Source organism: Ammodytes marinus (assembly GCF_949987685.1).
Source record: "Ammodytes marinus genome assembly, chromosome: 13".
NCBI classification, from domain to species: Eukaryota; Metazoa; Chordata; class Actinopteri; order Uranoscopiformes; family Ammodytidae; genus Ammodytes; species Ammodytes marinus.
This window is the reverse complement of record NC_137217.1, coordinates 19,101,852-19,122,569: the sequence shown is the minus strand read 5'-3', so window position 1 is coordinate 19,122,569 and position 20,718 is coordinate 19,101,852. Positions and strand designations below refer to the sequence as shown.

Genomic DNA, 20,718 nt, shown 5'->3' with positions numbered 1-20,718 from the left:
ATTAACGTGCATCTTATGTTAAGAGCAGCCCATTTCAATTGTATATCATTAAATATGACATTTATTTATAAAAAACTTGAAAGCCAGTTGTGGGAACAAGACCAGACAGCAGCAGTACAGTAGGCCTACAATGGTAGGAGAGATATTCAGACCTTAACATAGGCTGTACTCATTTATTTCTACATAAATGTAGCAATAATACAGTGAATGAATATTCGATAAAGGTTAAAGGAGTTTAGAGATCATCTGATCTGAGACTAAATAACATATTATTATTATATATATTTAGAATAAGGCCTACAATGGATAGGTCTACGTAGGCTACAAATAAGTGTAAACAGTATAACAGATGTAAGGCTAGCATAAAAGGGAAATCATCCGGTAAAATCTTTCTTTATAGGTCCATGGGTAAAATACAAAAATCAAAACCAAACTCCTTACCAGCTTCTACAAGTTTTAGATCTACAAATGTATTCTCCTTCTCGTGTTATTAACATAAATGAATGAAATTAAGTGGGTTCGGTTTTAATCCAGGATGGACCGTTCGATGAAGTTCAACGGAAGTTTAACAAGTGAAACACAGTGACGTTGGAATCAAGCGCACCCTACACTTTATGAACACGCCTACTTCAGGGTTTCGACCAATCACGTTCTTCAAAACATTCAGCGGGAGAAACAGAGAAGGGTCGAGAGATTTTTTCTGAAGAAAAATATATAACTACAAATAGGTCTTTCGATCGGTACTTGACGACATTTTCCGATCTTACAATTGTTCATCATTCTTTTAGTTAATCTGGGTATGTATGTATGACACTTTATCAAACATGACATTACAGCCGAGTTTAGCAGTTGAATCGAATGAGTTAGGTGAGCTTAGTTTACCAGCCATAGTGATACAACCTATGGATATAACAATTTGATGTAGCTACAGCTTCTTCTAGCTAACCAGGTGTCAGACAGGTCAAATACTTTCACTGTATTTTCCTTGCGTGAATAGAGACAACTCCTTTACATGTGTTAGTTTAAATGTTAAATGTCCATAACAAGATACTACAGCCAAAGTGGAGTCACAGTTTTAATTAGGCTATATTGCACGTTCAGCCATTTCATTTGAATTCCAGCAATTCTACATCACTGTCTTAATGTTTCAATTGTTTTTTCTCTTTATCAGTTGTTGTGTATTTGATGTATTTGCATTGTATTAGTTTGACTCGACACCATTGCAAATGAGGGTCACCCCTCAATTGATATCTCTAGTATAAATAAAAGTGAAATGAAATGAAGATTAAATTGAGCTGTTTAAGTTGAGTTTGTGAAGATGCAACAACGACAATGTTTTGTAAATGTGACGATAAACTGACGTGATATTACACTGAGTAGTCCCTAATTAGTTTCAATCCACATAAGTAGTCATTATTGTGTTAATATTAATTGCCTTCTGTCTTTTCAGTCTTGACAATGCGGCGCTCTGCAGCTCCCAGCCAGATCTGGGGTAATGCAGTGAAAAAGCCTCGGTTCATGCCTCCTGGAGTGTCTACTTCATATCCTGTGGCTGATTTCAAGCCCCTCACCCCTAAACCCGATCTAGGCAATGCACTGGAAAGGGTCAGTCACAAATATTTCACCTTTTGATTCCATCATCCTCATTCATCATTATTCAAACTTCATCCAATTATAATTGTCCTTCCTCTTCCTCTGGTCCTGCAGGTCCAGAGAAGTCTAGCAGCACCAGCTCAGAGCAAAGCGGAGGAATATGTCCAGCCCAAAGCTACCCAGCCTCTTCCAGCCCTGTCAAAGGTTCTGGCTCGTGTTCTTTGTGCAACGGAAAGTAAGGAAAATGAAGCTGAGACAGAGCATCCTGACACAGGCTCAGAGGAGTTCACCCAGGACAGCAGACCGGCAGGTAAGACACAAACATTTGTGGATTGGAACAGTAGCCGATGTGGGCGAGAACCGTTGTGTTGTCGTTGTGCACATTGACAAAAGTTCTAATTCTTCCACCATGTTTCATTGTGGCTTTGGTACACTATGGTATCATTCTCTCGCTCTCATTTTGTCTCCATACATACACCCTTCTGTTTCTGCCATTAATGTCAAACTTGGATTTATCAATCGATTAATCAAAATGTATTTATATAGCACCTTTCAACCAAGTCACTTGTAGTTGAAAGTGCTCTTCATTCATTACAATAGAGGAAGAAAGCATAAAAGAGACAAATGCACATTGAGCAATAAAATATATGTGTAAACAGTCAATACAATAACGATTACAATGATGACATAAATAACTATGTATTAAATTATTAATACATAAAAAAAAAAGAATCCACTGTGAAAATTTACCATTTCCTACCCCACTGCCAGCATTTAGGCTAGTTTTCTTTTCTACAAAAGAGGTTACTTTGCTACAAATTTGCTTATATTTGCAGACCTTTACGTTTAAATACTAAAATATTTCATATTCGTTTGACATGGCTCATGGGGAAATATTAGAGTCTGACATATCTCAGTGTGCTGACAATTTAGTCCTCGCTCCACAAAGTAGTAAGATTAACTGGACCCTCTCAACTAATACGTAAATGCTTAATTAGTGCTCAATCAAACACTACTAGTAGGCTGGATAGATCAACCAATTAGCCTTTATATAAGAGAAGCATCATTTAAGAGGAATAATCACCATGTTTGCTGCTTAATTAGAGACATAATTTCCAATTACATCAAGGTAATTAAGTGACTGTTTCTTTATTTATTAAAATTATATATTTTACATATAAATAGTACAGTAAAAATTAATTTGACCTTTTATTTCATATTTTCTTTTTGTATGCATTTACACTTAAATTACTTTAAAAAAGTAATGAAAACTATGCTAATATACACTGGGTAAATAAATCAATTGCACACCAAATCTCCATTCCATTATGTTTATACCTGTAAGCTACCTTTGATATCTTTGTACTTTCAATGTTTTATTGAACCTATAATAAACTTGGATTAGGTCTCCAATTTAGTCAATGTGTCCTAATTAACCTTGTATTTATTTCAGCACAACATGCATATCTGACATAATCTCCAAAACAAGAATAAAAAAAAATGTAAATAGGCCCTCTGGAAATCTACAGATCACTTCGTGTTAAGAAACAACTAAACAGATACATGAAAGATACTTTTACAGATAGTGTACTCTACGCTGACACTGGAATCCCCTGCATGCTAAATAATTTAATTAAAAGATGGAAATATCAATGATAAAGGAAATATTATGGAAACATGTCGCTGAACCCTCACTGCATCTCCTGCTCGGATGCAAAACCTTTAACTGACTACCTATCAGAAGGCTTGAGTTCCTTCAGCACAGGAATAATCTTTGGCTGCAAAATCAATTTCTTCTCAGTCATAAAGGTAATGCCCATGCAGCCTTTCTTCTTGACACAAGGCAGTCTGCTTTATCTCAGCACAAAAAAAAAAACCCTGTCCTGTTCCCTTCGCGTGTTGTACAGTCCTGTCTTTTCACAGAATGACTGTATAACTGCGGCTAATAATAACACACACACATTCACTGGAGGTGAATGTTATACCGGGCGGGCTGATGCTGATTGACAGCAGGTCCAGCATTATGCAAATGAGCCTGGTAGTGCAGCGGCAGCGGCGGGAAGATTAGGACCGTCCTCTGTATCTGTGAACCACCGCTCCTTTCCTCTTCCTCCTGCGAGAGCAACTAGTGCCTCAGTTTCCCTCCTGAAACCGAGCTGCTCACACTCTGCCCTGCTTTTGGCTCCGCGCGGTTTCAACGCGAGCCCTAAACACATGTTTTTAATTATGTCAAACAGTATTGCCGACGAAAGAGTCTAGAGTTAATCTTGTGCATTCAACGTGGACGGAATATAATCGATAGAAGGGAAGCGCTTTGACCATCTGGTCCTGCGGGCATGCGCAGCGCCGCGAGCGCTCAACAAACCCCTCCCCCACTCAGTTAGTTAAGCCCGCGTTATTTCACTATGTATTTCACTCACTTTTGGAAAATAAACCCCTGAAGAATAAACCCCTTTTATAACATGTACTACCCGGTTTGAATAGTGTTTTCACCAAGCGTTCAGGGCGCAGAGCCTCTGCTGCAGTCCCCATATTGTAACGTGAAAGCTGTGTGTCTGTGCCTGGTTTGGGGTTTAGAGAGACCGAGCTGTAAGTAGGTCGGGCTGGGCTTAAGCGGCTTAGCGACGTCAGCCTAAGCTGGGAGGAATTCATCCAAAGCCCTCCGCGGTAGGCGGGGGCCTAAACGAGGCTGGCCTAGTTAAGCCTGATTCTTATTGTGTGCTGCACAGCTTGTTAATGTTGGGAAATGCAGCAGAGAGGGAACCAAGGAGTGGTGTGTGAATACATGCACATGTTAGACATAGCTAATGTTTGATTTAGAGAAGCAGAAGAAGGAAAAATGGACGTGTGGGAGTTAGACTAGTGTTAGCTTTATCAACGTGGACCAAGAGAAGCCAGCAGCAAGGGGGGAAAAAAACAAAAAAGACAGGTGGGAAGAGTGAGGAGCCACAGTGTCAAGTGTGGTCGCTGAAGAGGGGGACAGCCATAGGCCTGACTTGGTCTGTGTGAATCTGCTAAGCTACAGGATGTCGTCCAGCTCTGTGTTTCTGTCCAGCATGGTGGGTAAAGCTCGCTCCTCCAACTTTACCCTCTCTGAGAAGCTGGACTTGTTGAAGCTGGTCCGCCCTCACACCCGCATCCTGGAGGAGCACACCAACAAGCATGCTGTCATAGTGGACAAGAACAAGTGCTGGGACACTGTGGCCGAGCAATACAACGCATTGGGAGGGGACCGACCCCATCGCTCAGCCCAGGGCCTCCGGACACTCTACAAGAGGCTGAAGGAGTCAGCCAAACAGGAAGTGATGCAGCGGAGACACGCCCAGCCCGAGTACAGGGCAAGCATCTCGGAGCCAACCAGGAGAATTATGGAGATGATCCCTCACCTGTTTCAACACGTGCCCATCCACGAAAAGGACCAGGCACTGCGCAGGTAAAGTGTGATATACACCTAGGAGAAGACAATCACACATTTAAAAACAGACATGAAAACATTCACGCAAGAGTTAAGAGAGCGCAGACACACATACAGCATTAGCTTCTTTACACTTGGTAATAATCATGATGCTGATTCAACTGTCAGAGGAAGAGGGGAGGGACGGGCTCAACACACAGTCCCAAAGACCAGTCAGATTACACACTCCCAACATCGTCAGGCTTAACAGGAAAACACAGCACTTCCTGCCACTGTACTGTTTTGTTCATGTACATTCTGAACTAACTGCAGTTTGTTACTTCCAACAAACAAGAAAGGAATTATCGCAAATTGGGCACCAAAAATAATTTTAGCAAGTACAAAGAAGAAAACAAGCAATTTAGTGATTTAAGGTTAATAGTTTTTAACTACCTAAGATATATATTAAAGGTAGAGTCAGCCATTCTGGAGTAAGCTTTTTGTCAAAATCACTTTTTGTCAACACAAGTGAATTTTGTGTTAAAACACAGCCTAGGCTCTGTAAATGTGCATTTTGCTCGCTACGGTAGGCTCCTTTGTTTACATACCCATTTACAGAGCCTAGGCCGGGTATTAACAACACCAGAGTTTTTTTCAGGGCACACACAGTACTGTTGTGAGTAGATATTCACTGATTTTGACAAAAAGCATTCTCCAGAATTGCAGACTCCACCTTTTCAATACCTTGAAAATGTGTTGACCTTGTTTACTTACTGTGACGAGCTGCAACAAAACCTAAGCGAAGGCCTGTCATTTCTAACTTTGAATCACTTAATTCCCCCCTCTCTTCTCTGATTAGTCAACTGATTCTTTGATTGATTGATTTAGTGTGCATTATAATCACCAACACAGGACTCCACACACATCACATTAACATGACGCAGACACTGGCTAAAACGCTGTTTAAGCACTTCCAGCCTCACTTATTTTATCCCTTCCGTTCCATTTTTAGATTAATATACAGCAAGCACGACTCTCCTATCGAACACCCTGGCAGCAGCTCGTCCCTGGCTGGACTCCAGGACTACACAGCAGCTGTCCCGAGTGTCCCCCATGAGGTGGTCCAGCTGGACCTTGAAGAGGATGTGAAACCACCGCCAGACCTCCCCATCCTCTCTGTGCACATAGGGCCAGGGCTGGACAGGGGCCAGGACCCGGAGGCGGAGCAGGACTTGGGCAGCGTCCAAGATTACGAAGCGTCCCTGTCTCCCGCCCCGTCCTCCGTCAACATCCCCCTCTCCCCTTCGCCGCTGACCTTACACCACAACCTCTACCCCAATGACATCTACCCCCACCACGAGAGCGACAGATTCCGCCCTCTGCACCTGGCCAAAGAGGAGCATGAGCTGGTGTTAGCCAATCACAGGAAGGTTGCCGTGTACCTGGAGGAGAAGAGGGAGGGGCTGAAGCGCAAACAGGAACTGGAGGAGGATCTTCTGAGAGCCAAGATTAAAGTGGAGAAACTAAGGGCTGCACGGCTGAGACACGGGCTGCCAATTCCTCTATAACAAGCACGAACACGCACATCCATGGCCACCATTTGAAAGGGAAAGGGCCCTGCAGAGTTTCAAGTGTAGTCATCCGTTTCTTGTCTGAGAGCTTATTCAGAACGTGGATTTCTTTCGGAAGCAAAGTGCCTCGTACAGACACTGGAAGCCTGTTTGCATATACCAGGACAAGGCTAACTTGTGTAGCCAAGCCAAAAAAAATTCTCAGCGTTGTCTCACATCAACAATACTTGTAAATGCTCCCATTACAAACACTGTGACGGGCCAAAATAATATGAAAAAAAATGTCCACGCGTTGGAAGGGTACATTAGTATTTATGAATAATAACGTGTAAACATGATGCTGGTTTTCCTGCCTAGATCTGCCATCTATAATATCTGACACAGACAACACCGGTGTTACCGGAAACACCACCAGACAGGCACTACTTTGAACTTAAACGTTAGATCGTGCCATTTATTTTTGAACAAAACAAATGCTTAGTGTTGTTATTAACTGTTGTTGTGCACTTTGAGGTGTGTCGGTGTCGCGACGTCATTTTACCGGGGCTTCAGCTCCGATTGTTTTGAGTGAAGCTACCACGGATATATTTTGGGCGTCATTTCCACTGGGGACATGGGGGACATGTCCGCCCCACTTTACAATTTGTCGATTATTTTTTCACCGCAAGCTGTCATGGGCTTGGAGCAGCAGCACACAGACAGCCTGCCTCTGTGTATGCGGGTGTGTGTGTGTGTGTTACCTCCCGTTGCTGAATTTTGCCTCGTTTAGCCTACGTTTTCAGGTTCCCTAGTATTAATATATTGCCAAATAAGCGTGTTTGCTTTCAACTTCGAAGCCAACTCCTCCACCATCGTCTTGTCGGTAAACTCTCCTCTCTCTACGGGAGACTGCTGCTGTGACGCGGTTCACTTTCAGCTTCATTGTTTTCTAAGTAGCCTTATTATAACTAAGAATTTATAGTAGCCTCGTAGGCATGACTAGTTATTTATTTAGCCTAATGAACTGGCGCTGTCACACAATATTTAACCAATTGGCTTTTATGTCTAAAAAAAATATTAAAATAGGTATATGCCTAGGCTACTCGGTGTTGCCGGTGGGCAAGTGATGTAATCGGTGTGAGCCTCAACACCGAGTAACGCTGACTACCGTGGCAACCACCTGCCTTTTTTAATTCTGTCGGTTAGATGTGAAAAAACAAGCACCGTAAGTAAACAGAGGTACAGATACCCAATGAAGCACAAGTGTAACTGTCGAAAGGCGTTAGACACATGATGCTCAAGAGGACAGATCTTGCTCTGTCATTGAATGAATCAAGTGCAAGTCGGGAATTCTCTCCAGTTGCTATATTCACAGAAAAAGAAGGGAGTTGTGAAATTGGTTTTGTGATTCTGTTATTGTTATTTAATGTATTTGACGACAACGTAGATTATATTGTAATGTTATACGAGTGTTGTCGGTTTCTTTTACACTTTGTCCATATGTTCATGTTTTTCAATAAAAAAAATATAAGGTTCATTTTGTACTGGTTTTGGGTTTATTACACAAAGAACAAACATCCACACGCAAATATTCAGCCTATTTATTTTTTCTTAATGATCTTGTTTGTATTTACACGTTTTTATCATTGTTACAGATATGAAAATCAAAGGAATACATGGTGACCAAGGTTTCTATTACAAAGGTCTATTATGATCATCGTAGACTGAATATAAAAGAGATTGTGATGTGAAGACTAGGTGCAACAGGGACCTCTGTTGGCGGGTTTGTGTCTCAAGGTATTTTTGTTGGTTCTTCACTGTGTTGTATTTCCTTGTGTTTCGTAGGTTACCCTCAGCTGACTCAGTCTCCTGTATCTAAAGCTGCGGGCTCAGACTGCAGTGGTGACGGAGCGCGTTACCTCAGTGTGATGTGGTGTAAGGCCAGCAAAAAGAAACACAAGCGCTGGGAGGGTGACGCCGTCCTTATTACAAGAGGACGCACAGCCACGCTGAAAGATATGGAGGGCAAAGACATTGGCAAGGGTGAGACAGAGACACCCTAAATTGCAATTAGTTATTTATTTATTTACTAATATTCATGTTTTATTCTGGTGTGACTTTGACATAGATCTTGTGAACATGTTCAAAGTCATCAGGCAGACACATCAAAATTATTCTTATGGAGTCATGTTTCAGTCAGAATATAAAGTCCAGTATTCACTTTTATTTTCGCTGTCTTGGTCTCAACCAACTCCTGTAGGAAGTATCTGTCTTCTCTCACTTAGCTGCTGCTGCTAAGTGTTAGAGAGTTTTTCTTAATTTTTTGTTTACTGAAAAGAAAAAACAGATAGAGAACCAAAACAAAACATTGATGTGATCCATTGTAAACAATGTATATGTATATATATATATACAATGTATAAACATTGTGTGTGTGTATATATATATATATATATATATATATATATATAAACTGCTTTAACTACTTTAGCCTTTCTCATATAAATTGATTTTCAATTGATCTATCGAGTAAAAAATTAAAGTTTAATGAAATAAATGAAATTAAATATATGCTACCCTACTTCTAAGAGTTTGTTCGGCAGCTTGTGTTGATGTGGAAACATTTCAAAATAATTAAGGAATGTGAGATCATTTTTCCATGCGGCCATGAGTTCAGAGGGTACGTTTGGTTTGCACATGTTTGTGTGTAGGAAGTGGCTACAAGGTGTCCACGCTGGCCTCCCTGTCCGATGGAGAGACCCTAATGATTGGAGGGAAGGAGGTGGAGGTGATGGGGATCATTTCTGCGGAGGACTTTGCCAGGGGACGATGTTTCCAAGAGGTCCAAGTAGAGAAAGAGGAGTCTGCTCCACCTCCATTCCGTCGCTTGGCGCTCAAACCTTTCTGCAGCCCTACAGGGTTGAGCAGAGCGGATCAACAAGGATCCAAACCAGATGAACAAATCTGCAGACCTCGCCATGACCCACTGGCTCCAGGTATGTAGACCAAATCTACTCCTTTTTTTATAGGGGAGAGTGGCCTAAGTTGTGCATTTTGGAAGTTGTGCCACCCCTTGTTTCTAGAAAACCGTGGAAGAAATTGGAAATGTGACCACATATTTAAGAAGAGCCATCCATTTGACTCATCCTGTAAAGAAGGGAGACACAAGGAATAAGATATAAGCACATTTAAGCTAAAAAAACTGTGTTTTCCTTTCAAAGTAAAATTTCCATGATCAAGGTTTTTTGATTATTGTGTCTGAACACTTATAGACAAGTTTGAAAACATTTGACACATGTTTTAGTGCTTTGGTATGCTACACTTTGTGTCTATATAGTTAGCACGATGTCAGCCCTAAACTGCTGCATCATGCTTATTATCCAAATTTCTGGGATTGGGGTGATTTGTGCCAAAGGGCCTGGGTGAGTTATAAGTAAGTAAAATGTATTTATAAAAGCACATTTATGACAGTTTGCACTGTCCAAAGTGCTGTACATAGTGCATTCAGTAGGTAAACAATGAAGGTAAAATAACAATAACCAAAATAAAAGACGTAAAGCCCATACATCCACATAAACACAGATAGTAGTGCAGAGGTAAGATAGTTAATGGGGAGGAAACACCAGGGTGTACATATGGGTTTTGAGCCTTGATTTAAAGGCAGAAATGTAGGGGAATCACATTTGTCAGGTGGCAGTTGGTTCCACAAGCACGGAGCAACTAGTGCAAAGTACATTTCTGAGAGTTGTGCCAGTGGCATGGCTGTATACGCTGGTCACCAAAATAAAGTTATTGTCTACAGTAGCTCAGAAGAGAGTGACATCTCAATTCCACTTAACGACACCACTGATGAGAGTTCAGATGGCCAGAAAGATGATGATGGTGACTTTGTCATTGTGAGCTTTGCAGGTAAAACCATTAGATCTGCTGGGCCTTGTTTTAGAAAATTGTCCTTCAATCTTTGTCAACTATTTACTTTATTTACTTTAAATACACCTTAAATAAGTGATTGTCTAATGGATTTGTCTTGCATTACAGTTTATGAGATATATATCAATGGCACAATTCACCCCATGGTATTCTCTCCAACCGCACAACTTACACCACACCGGGGGCAAGTTGTGCATCAAGACAACTTTTTTTCCGAAAGCTATATTTCTTCAACAGTTTATTCCAGATCCAAAGTTTTTATTGCCAGGGATGCACAACACCCTGAAATATATGTACATATTTGAGTTGGAGACTTTACTGTCAAGGCCTTACTTTAAAGTCACTTTGAGTGAAAAGTTGCACAACTTAGGCCACTCTCCCCTATAGGTGACACTGAATGAAATATTTCCATCTGCAGATTTGTTCTGAAATTCGTATCTTTTTCCTCACGCATTTGATGGGTTTGTTTATTTTTTAGTTCTTCCAATGAAAAGTAACACATACAGACAATCTTCATCATTAGCATTGCTGTGTATTAAAGGCATACTACTAGGTCATTCTGGAGTCAGTGTTTATCTCCTGAAAATCTGCTACCTGTCTGAAATGTGTGTGCCCTGAAAAAGAATTCTTTGCAAATACACACCCTATGCCCTGTAAACTGGTATGTAAACAAAGGGAATGTAAACAAAGCGGGCCCACTTTGTTTGCATCCTCTTTGTTTACATACATGCCTAGGCTCTGTATTAACATCAGATTTTTTTCAGCACACACACACACACACACACACACACACACACACACACACACACACACACACACACACAGTATGGACAGGTACAGATTGTGAGGAGATATTCACTGAGTTTGTCAACAAACATTCTCCAGAATGACCTGAGGGGTATACTACGAAGCCAACTCAACAGAGCCCGGCTCTCTTTTTTTGATCTGGTTCAACATAACACATACCCTCGCTCAGAGCTAACCGGTATCACGAAGGCAGTTATCAACCTCTTATGTTGAACGAGGGTTTCAGCTTCAGGCTCTGTGCGCGTCCCCATGAGAGGGGGCGTTTGACCGTCATTTGACTCTGCTTCCGCACAGACTGGACTGATCTTGTGCCGCTAACTTTACACAAACGGACTGATTGTGAGCAGCTGAGTAAAACAAAAGTGTGTCGCCAACTTCATTCAAGAGGAAGAGTTTGTCAGTCTGAATTATTACAGCAGAAAACAGAGAGCCGAAAAAAACTCTTACTGCAAATAGGCTAAGGAGAGTGGAATGCTGCCAGCATGGAAATTATTTATTTATCTTGCCGATCGTTCTCGCAGTGCGTAACGTGACATTATAAAACAATGAAACGTTGAACTCGGATTTAAACACTATACCATTTAGCCTAATAGGCTATATATAGGCTACTTTGCTATATTTATAGCACTACGCCTATAGTCCCATACTTAAGAATGTAATTTAAGTCTGACACTGTCCCCAAATGAATAGCCTATGGAAAATCATTTAATTTTGGGCCACATCATAATGAATACAATTTTGATTTAGACTATTAGCCTTTTATTTGAATCTTACAAATACCAATAGGCATACATTAAAAAACCTGTAGTCTGGAGGACAAATATGAACTGTGAGAAGCTTAACCTGCGAGTCTGCAACGATGTCCGAACTGTAACAGCTGTCACCTGTCACGTCCCAACTGTAATCGCTACTTATGAAAAGAAAGAAGCCTACAGTGAAATAATGTTGCAAACTGTGATTTTATAGAACGCTTTATTAAGAGCCAGTGTGTGTAGATCGCCAGGTAAAATCATTTGAGGTGAGAGCATAGAGTGGCGCTGCATACAGTAGGCTATAGGTGTGGGCTATTTTACATTTTCAATAACTGTATGCACGTGGCAAAAAGCCCCAGCGCGATGTTACAGTTCACTCTGCTGTAAGCCTAATGTCACGGCTTCGTTTCGTTCATTAACTTACTGATCAATACATTTAGATGTAACAGTTTCCTCAGTAAGAATGTAGCGCTCAGACAATATTGTCAGGTCCGCGCTCTAAGAGCCGAATTTAAGCTCAAACTCTGGAACAAAAACTGCTCTGAGCAGGTTAGCCGTGCAGCCTCTGTTACCACGGTGATCTAGCCAGGTAGAAAGAGAGCCACCTTTCGTGATACTGAAAATTCTGGCTTTAGACCGCTTTAGACTCAACAGAGCTCGCTCAGCCCTTAATCTCGCTTCGTAGTATACCCCTCTGAGGGGTATACTACGAAGCGAGATTAAGGGCTGAGCGAGGTCTGTTGAGTCTGAAGCCAGAGTTTTCAGTATCACGAAAGGTGGCTCTCTTTCTACCTGGCTAGATCACCGTGGTAACAGAGGCTGCACGGCTAACCTGCTCAGACCAGTTTTTGTTCCAGAGTTTGAGCTTAAATACACATACACATTTTGAAATCCCGCGGACCTGACTATATTGTCTGAGCGATATATTCTCACTGAGGAAACTTGTTAAATAAGTAAACTAATTGATCAGTAATATAATGAACGAAACGAAGCCGTGACTGTCGTGACATTAGGCTTACAGCAAAGTGAACTGTCACCTCGCGCTGGGGCTTTTTGCCACATGCATACAGTTATTGATGCAAACATTTTTAAATAGCCTAGACCTACTGTATGCAGCGCCACTCTATGCTCTCACCTCAAATGATTTTACTTGGCGATCTACACACACTGGCTCTTAATGAAGCGTGCTATAAAATCACAGGTTGCAACATTATTTCACTGTGGGCTTCTTTCTTTTCATCAGTAGTGATTACAGTTGGGACGTGACAGGTGACAGCTGTCACAGTTCGGACATCGTTGCAGACTCGCAGGTTAAGCTTCTCACATTAGATTCATATTTGTCCGAAAAATACAGACTACAGGTTTTTTAATGTAGGCCTATTGGTATTTGTAAGATTAAAATAAAAGGCTAATAGTCTAAATCAAAATTGTATTCATTATGATGTGGCCCAAAACTAAAGTGATTTTCCATAGGCTATTCATTTGGGGACAGTGTCAGACTTAAATTACATTCTTAAGTGTGGGACTATAGGCGTAGTGCTATAAATATAGCAAAGTAGCCTATATATATTAGGCTAAATGGTATAGTGTTTAAATCCGAGTTCAACGTTTCATTGTTTTATAATGTCACGTTATGCACTGCGAGAACGATCGGCAAGATAAATAAATAATTTCCATGCTGGCATCATTCCACTCTCCTTATTTGCAGCAAGAGTTTTTTTCGGCTCTCTGTTTTCTGCTGTAATAATTCAGACTGACAAACTCTTCCTCTTGAATGAAGTTGGCGACACATTTTTGTTTTACTCAGATGCTCGCAATCAGTCCGTTTGTGTAAAGTTAGCGGCACAAGATCAGTCCATTTTGTGCGGATGCAGAGTCAAATGACGGGTCAAACGCCCCCATTCATGGGGACGCGCACAGAGCCTGAAGCCGAAACCCTCGTTCAACATAAGAGGTTGATAACTTCCTTCGTGATACCGGTTAGCTCTGAGCGAGGGTATGTGTTATGTTGAACCAGATCAAAAAAAGAGAGCCGGGCTCTGTTGAGTTTGTTTCGTAGTATACCCCTCTGGTATGCCCTTTAACACACACTTAACTGGGTCTTTTGCAGGTGCCCTGGTGATGCCTCGTCCCTCTCCTAACCACCAGTGGTCTAATAACAAGTCAGGGCTTCCTGTGGTCGATGTTGTAGTTGACCCACACCTGACCGCTCCCATGCGCCCCCACCAGAGAGACGGCCTGCTCTTTCTCTACGAGTGTGTCATGGGCATGAAGTAATGGAGCTGTTTCATGCTATTTAAAGAACCTGTTTTTATTAATCTGTTTATAGTAGCCATTATTTGGATTCTTAATGGATGGTTTTGATCTGTGCTTCAGAGCTGTGGGTCGCTATGGGGCTATCCTAGCTGATGAAATGGGTCTGGGGAAGACCCTCCAGAGTGTTGCGCTGGCCTGGACATTGCTCAGACAAGGGCCGTACGGAGGGAAGGCGGTCGCTAAGCGTGTCCTTGTTGTTACCCCTGGCAGCCTCGTGCAGAACTGGGGTGCAGAGTTTAAAAAGTGGCTGGGCCGCGAGAGGATCAACGTTTACATTGTGGACCAGGTGAGGAGAAAAGGGAAAAACTCTTTGTTTTAAGATTCATGTGGAACTTGAGCAGCACGACGGCAGAATTCTTTCAACTTATGCAATTCGATCACTTCCAGGTTCAATTTGTATATCGCACATTTCCCTTCCAAGTAAGAAAGTAATATGAAATAAATTGCAAAGTAAGAATTAAATACGAAAAGACTCAACCACACAATCAAACATAAACCATAGACACAAATGAATAATTCAAAATCAATAGAAAAAGCTTCTGTGAAATATACTCTGAAAAAAGTTTTGTTCTCTGCCCAACGCTATATTATAAGCTTGCTATGGAGTGAGAAAACACAGTATTTCAAACCTGCCTTAAAAATCTTACCCCTGTGTGTGTTTGTTGTGTAATTTGTCAGATTCACTAATTTACCTAATTCTAGCATTATTAAAGTCAATAATATACATTCTTTGTTGACATACGTTATAGGACCACAGGGTAGAGCAGTTTGTGTTGTCCCCTCTGCACAGCGTTCTGGTGATCAGCTATGAAATGCTGCTGCGCTGCCTGGAGCAAGTATGTTCAACATGGGTTTCGGTGCAATGTGTCGGCTTATGTCATCTTTATGTTGAACTATAGTAATGTCTTCTGGTGTGTTTCAGGTACAGAAAGTGGACTTTGGTCTTGTAATTTGTGACGAGGGCCACAGACTAAAGAACAGCAGCATTAAAACATCCTCAGCCATCAGCAGCCTGAACTGCACTCGTAGAGTCATACTAACCGGTACGTACATCTTACTCTGAAAGAAGGGGTCTCTAACCGAAAACTAAAACTTCTTGTTAAAGCCCCGGTCAACCAAAAACTACAAAATCCTTCAAACTATGTCAATGCATAGTTAGTTAGTTGCATAATAGTAGGCATCTGAAAAGAGTTAGGCATAGTTATTAATCCAAATGAAAGATATTTTAATTTTCTTGTTTGATTTACAGAAATGTGGTTAAGATAAGGCTGGTTATGCTCTGGTTCTTATTAGGGATGGGCATTTTAAGAAATTCAATTGATCGATCATCGGGAAAATTAACGAGCAATTATCGAATAATCGTTATCTTTTTTTACATATTAAAAAATGCCAACAGAACATCCAAAATACAGCGTTTTTACCATAGACTGTATACAAGAGGTTTTTACTCAATTACATCTTTATTCCAAGATCTTCTAGGCAAACAATCTATTAAGACAAGGCAACTTTTTAAAATAAAATAATAATAAAATGCGGCGCTGGTTAAAGCCCGAGGCTATGAGCCAACAAGGAGCCAATGCTACGATACCTTTAAAGTTTAAACACATATGTGCCTCCTAAGATGCTGCCAAAGACTGCATAAGGGCACGGCACGTGTCTCTGAGTGGTAAAGGACCTAACGTTACTTAATCTAATCATCATCTAAAATGTGCAAAATAGTTCCCTGATGAAGGCGAAGTAGGAAAGCATAGACGCTAAAGTTAGCCGCTAATGCTAGTGGTGCTAACGTCACATGTTAAATAGGGTCGGATGTAGGCTTCAATGTACAAGTGGTACATAATTCGGTTTGTTTAAGTGTTGTACTTATACAAGGTTTCACAATGCTTAATGAACTTAGTTATTTTCGGTTCTAAAGCTGTCCGGTCCGATGCCAAACTTCGCCTTAACTTCTTCCTGTTTATGTTTTGACATTACGGCAGCTCGTAGGCTGCTGCCTGAGCCTGTTCTGTTGTCTCCTACTACAAGTTAAGTATCTCTCCCTGCTGGTAGGATGTTTAATTGCTGCCCATACAGTCTTTGGTGCTGCCACATAGTGAAACTCATTGCTGTGCTGCCGGACTCACACTGCGCAACACAACGGCTATATGATCGATAACAATTTCACGTGATTGACAATATTCTTAACGAGCAATGATCGATTAATCGATTAATTATGCCCATCCCTAGTTCTTATGACACAAGAAGTATTTTGAACCAATCAGAGCAGTTCTCTTACCGAATGTTCTATAAAAGTTTGATATGGCCACACTCACACACAGTCCTGTCAAAGCGTCTAGACAGTAACTCCAACCACTACACCACGAGTGCCCCATGAACATTTATTTTCAATCAGATTTTTGTAAAAGCTTATTAAGACACCGAACTACAGTATATCATATAATGATTGTTACTATGTTGGACCAGGTTTCCAGATGCTTAAAGGTTTTATAATAAATTGTCTTTTGCCCTTTTGAAGGCACCCCGGTACAGAACGACCTGCAGGAGTTCTATGCTATTATAGACTTTGTAAACCCGGGGATTCTTGGCTCGTCCACTGCATACAGGAAAGTGTACGAAGAGGCAATTCTACGCTCCAGACAGCCCTCATGCACCGAGGTAATGCGACCCTCTCGCTTCCTCCTCTCTTTGTGCAATCACTTGACTCCACAACTTTGATCTGGCATTAAAACCTGATTTTGTTTCCTTGCGCCAGGAGGAGAGAGTTTTGGGAGAGGAGCGAGCAGCAGAGCTCTCTCGCCTCACCGGCATGTTCATCCTGAGACGGACGCAGGAGATCATCAACCGCTACCTGCCTCCCCGTCTGGACTGGACGCTGTTCTGTGACCCGTCCCCGCTGCAGAGAGAGCTGTACAAGCAGCTCCTGGGCCACAGAGTCTTCAGAGCCTGCCTACAGGGCTCCACACAAACTCACACACACCTGGCCTGCATCACCGCCCTGAAGAAGCTCTGCAACCACCCCAGTCTGCTCCACGCCACTGTCAAGGTTCATTTCATTATTGACCGCCCCAGAGAAGGGGAAAACCTGCACATTTCTAAAGCACTAGTTTTTTTAATGAACCTTTTTGATTTATGTTGTCGTAGTTTTCCCATTAAACGGAAGACCAGTTCTGTCGTTAAAATAGTCAGTCTATATGTATGTCTGGAGATTGAGCTTACTGTAAGGTACTGTATTTATTTATTTATTTGGATCTCCATTAGCTGAATTAATTTGAGATCTGTATGAGCACCATAGTTAACAGTGTGCAGCTTTATTCTGAGCAATTTGCACACAAAAATGATATGTGACATGGCAGCACCTGACCAATCCTCTGAACAATAATCCAGATGAAACAAGACGATCGTTTTAATGACATTTCCCTTTCCCTTTATGTAATGTTGTTGGTTTTTTTTTCAGGAAAGAGCAGAGCGTGGTTCAGTGGAGAGCACTTTATACGAGGGCCTGGCAGAGCTCTTCCCAGCATCCTACTCCTCAGGTGGACTAGACAGCGCTGACTCTGGAAAACTCATGGTTCTGTCGGACCTGCTGGGCGCCATCAGACAACTCAGCCCTTCAGACAGGTGTGTGCGTGGTCAGGTGTTTTGCATTTGTGTGTTTTGTATCATTTTGGCCATGCATACTGATCAAGTACGTGTGTCCCTGCAGGGTGGTTGTAGTGTCCAACTATACTCAGACACTTGACTTGCTCCAGGACTTGTTTGTACACCTGGGCTACACCTTCTGCCGACTTGACGGACACACCCCCACCAACCAGAGGCAGCGGCTGGTCGACACTTTTAACAGCCCCTACTCTCAGAACTTCCTCTTTCTGCTGAGCTCCAAAGCAGGCGGGGTGGGGCTCAATCTGGTGGGCGCATCCCACCTGGTGCTTTATGATATTGACTGGAACCCTGCCAATGACATCCAGGTAAGACATGCACACACACTTTCAGACAAGCCTTCAGGGCCTGTAACACTGTGTTCTCTTTGTATCTATTATTGCGAAAGAAGCCTTGTTTGTTTTCGTCACGATTTAAAAAAAAAAAAAAAAAAAGAGAGATCTTTGTGAAACCAGAGAACATTTGATTAAGCTTCAATTTGGTTTAACCACTGATGACAACGGATGACATCACAGGAAATACTAACGGAATTAGTTACCTGTCAGTCCGTGTGACTTCATGTTTGCAGTTCTTGGTTTGTATGAAAATAGATAGTGCAACAACTATGTATGTTTTTTTCTCCCTCTTGTCCTTCCTCTGGGCCGAATGAACCTAACATTGTGTGTGAAAGCACCATCGCACTGTATCACACTCACATATATCCATGTCCACCAGATGGTGCTGTGTACATGTGTGTAATTCCCCCTTGCAACTTTTCCCTCTCTTCTGAGTCTAGGCCATGGCTCGAGTATGGAGAGATGGACAGAAGAAAACCGTGCACCTCTATCGTCTCCTCACTGCAGGTCAGAAAACACAATGATCCACGCACACGCACACAATGATCCAAGATGTTGAGCTCACCATGAACCAGAAAGATGGGAAGTTAAGTGTGTGTGTGTGTGTGTGTGTGTGTGTGTGTGTGTGTGTGTGTGTGTGTGTGTGTGTGTGTGTGTGTGTGTGTGTGTGTGTGTGTGTGTGTGTGTGTGTGTGTGTGTGTGTGTGTGTGTTGCTCTCCTACAGGCACTATCGAGGAGCGTATATTCCAGAGACAGGTGGCCAAACAGGGTCTTTCTGGGACTGTGGTTGACTTGGGAAAAGGGGCGGACCATACCAGCTTCTCCACCAATGAACTGCGAGATCTTTTTAGCCTTACTGACACACCTTCTCTAACACACGACCTGCTGAACTGTGGCTGCAGCATGGACGGTTCAGTCCAGGGTAGGCGATTCCCCCGGACGCACCAATGCCAGTGTTTTGACTTAACCGAGACACTCATAAACTCACTTTCTCTCTCTCTCTCTCATTCTCAGCTGTAGCAGAGGAGGAGGAGCTGGATTCCAATAGGCCATGCCAGCTTGGGCGCCAAGCTGACCGCGCTGGGGCAACAACGCAGAAACATCTCAGCATGTCCGAGCTAATGCAGTGGAGACATTTCTCTGGTGACACACACACCTTCTCAGACCCCTACCTCGATCTAGCACGTGACCACATCACCTTCGCCTTCCAGACCACCATGTCTCACTCAGGGCAGTAAACAAACACATGCTAGATATAGTGAGTGACTGACATGCAAATAATTCTACTGCTACTTTGCCTGTTTGTCTTCAGGCATGCTGGTATTTGTTCCCGCAGCCTGGCTCACAAACCCATGAATCAAAAACTCGACACACACACGGCACAGGCACATCAATAATACTGTTTCCAACTGGTTTGAGTGATGTTGTTTTTGTTGTAATTTTGTGTAATTTCTTAAATGTTGTCTTTATTTATTCAAAGAAATTTAGTGTTAAACTTCAATAAACAACTGAAATTCGAAAGGTATGAGTGTAATATTCTTCAGGAATTACGATTTGTTTTTAATTAGCTAAAAGTTTTTCCGGGTAAAAAGGCATAGCATTTGAGATGCGGGTATGTTTTATACCCAGTAGATAAGCGTGCTAGAGAGATAGGTTTGTATGTTCTGAAGTATGTTAAAGTGACACAGATGCTAGGTGAAATGGAAAGAATGTGTATACAACTTTCCATATAGAATAATTGCATTAATGGTTGTCTGTTCAGGCAGTATGCCATCCAAAGCTGAATCCTCTGATAGAAGAATACAGGCGAACAAGGGCAGGTCTTTAGCCTCAATGTGTGTTTATGAATCTGCTTGTTTTTTTTACGTGGGCCAAGGGCCATGCTGCGATCTGCTCCGTCTGTTATTTTGGATAAAACTGGTCTGTTCATGCTCATCAACACAAAGCTGCTGCGTGGGAGTTATGTAGCTGTGTGTGGGTGTGTGTTTGTGCCCTGAATTCACATGATTTGTTTTCTAAGTCAGTTCTGTCAGATTGACTGAGCTCCGGTACAATGCGTCTTTACATAAACAGGGTAATTATTATTAATTTGATGATCACCACTCTGCGTGATTGTTAAGCAACTTTATTGTGTAATAAGTGTGTCTCTGAGATTTGAGGCATTCCTTTTATGCAAATGACAGTTGAAGCTGTGCGGCCTGTCAGTGTGTGGCTTGTTGGAGGCATTATGGCCATTATGTAGACACCTGCTGTTTCTCAGCAAATAGTGGAAAAAATGCCTTTTACTCAATTTATATATATATATATATATATATATATATATATATATATATATATATATATATATATATATATATATATATATATATATATATATATATATA

General features: G+C 41.8%; 2 protein-coding genes across 2 annotated transcripts; both read left to right on the top strand.

The window, feature by feature from the left end:
• Positions 1–683: 683 nt before the first annotated feature.
• rad54b (RAD54 homolog B) lies at positions 684–19,678 on the top strand. The gene is given in 17 exon segments (XM_080039464.1): positions 684–797; positions 1,451–1,605; positions 1,708–1,903; positions 8,383–8,580; positions 9,249–9,533; positions 14,137–14,300; positions 14,304–14,383; positions 14,385–14,628; positions 15,092–15,178; positions 15,265–15,385; positions 16,858–16,997; positions 17,095–17,385; positions 17,797–17,960; positions 18,046–18,307; positions 18,775–18,841; positions 19,059–19,256; positions 19,349–19,678. Coding segments are annotated over 16 exon segments (2,868 nt in total). The 5' UTR covers positions 684–797; positions 1,451–1,458; the 3' UTR covers positions 19,573–19,678.
• On the top strand, positions 4,442–6,716 carry LOC307259536 (fibrinogen silencer-binding protein-like). The gene is made up of 2 exons (XM_080039465.1): positions 4,442–5,026; positions 6,000–6,716. Exons 1-2 carry the CDS (start codon positions 4,620–4,622, stop codon positions 6,553–6,555), a joined length of 963 nt encoding a protein of 320 aa, XP_079895591.1. The 5' UTR covers positions 4,442–4,619; the 3' UTR covers positions 6,556–6,716.
• Positions 19,679–20,718: the final 1,040 nt, after the last annotated feature.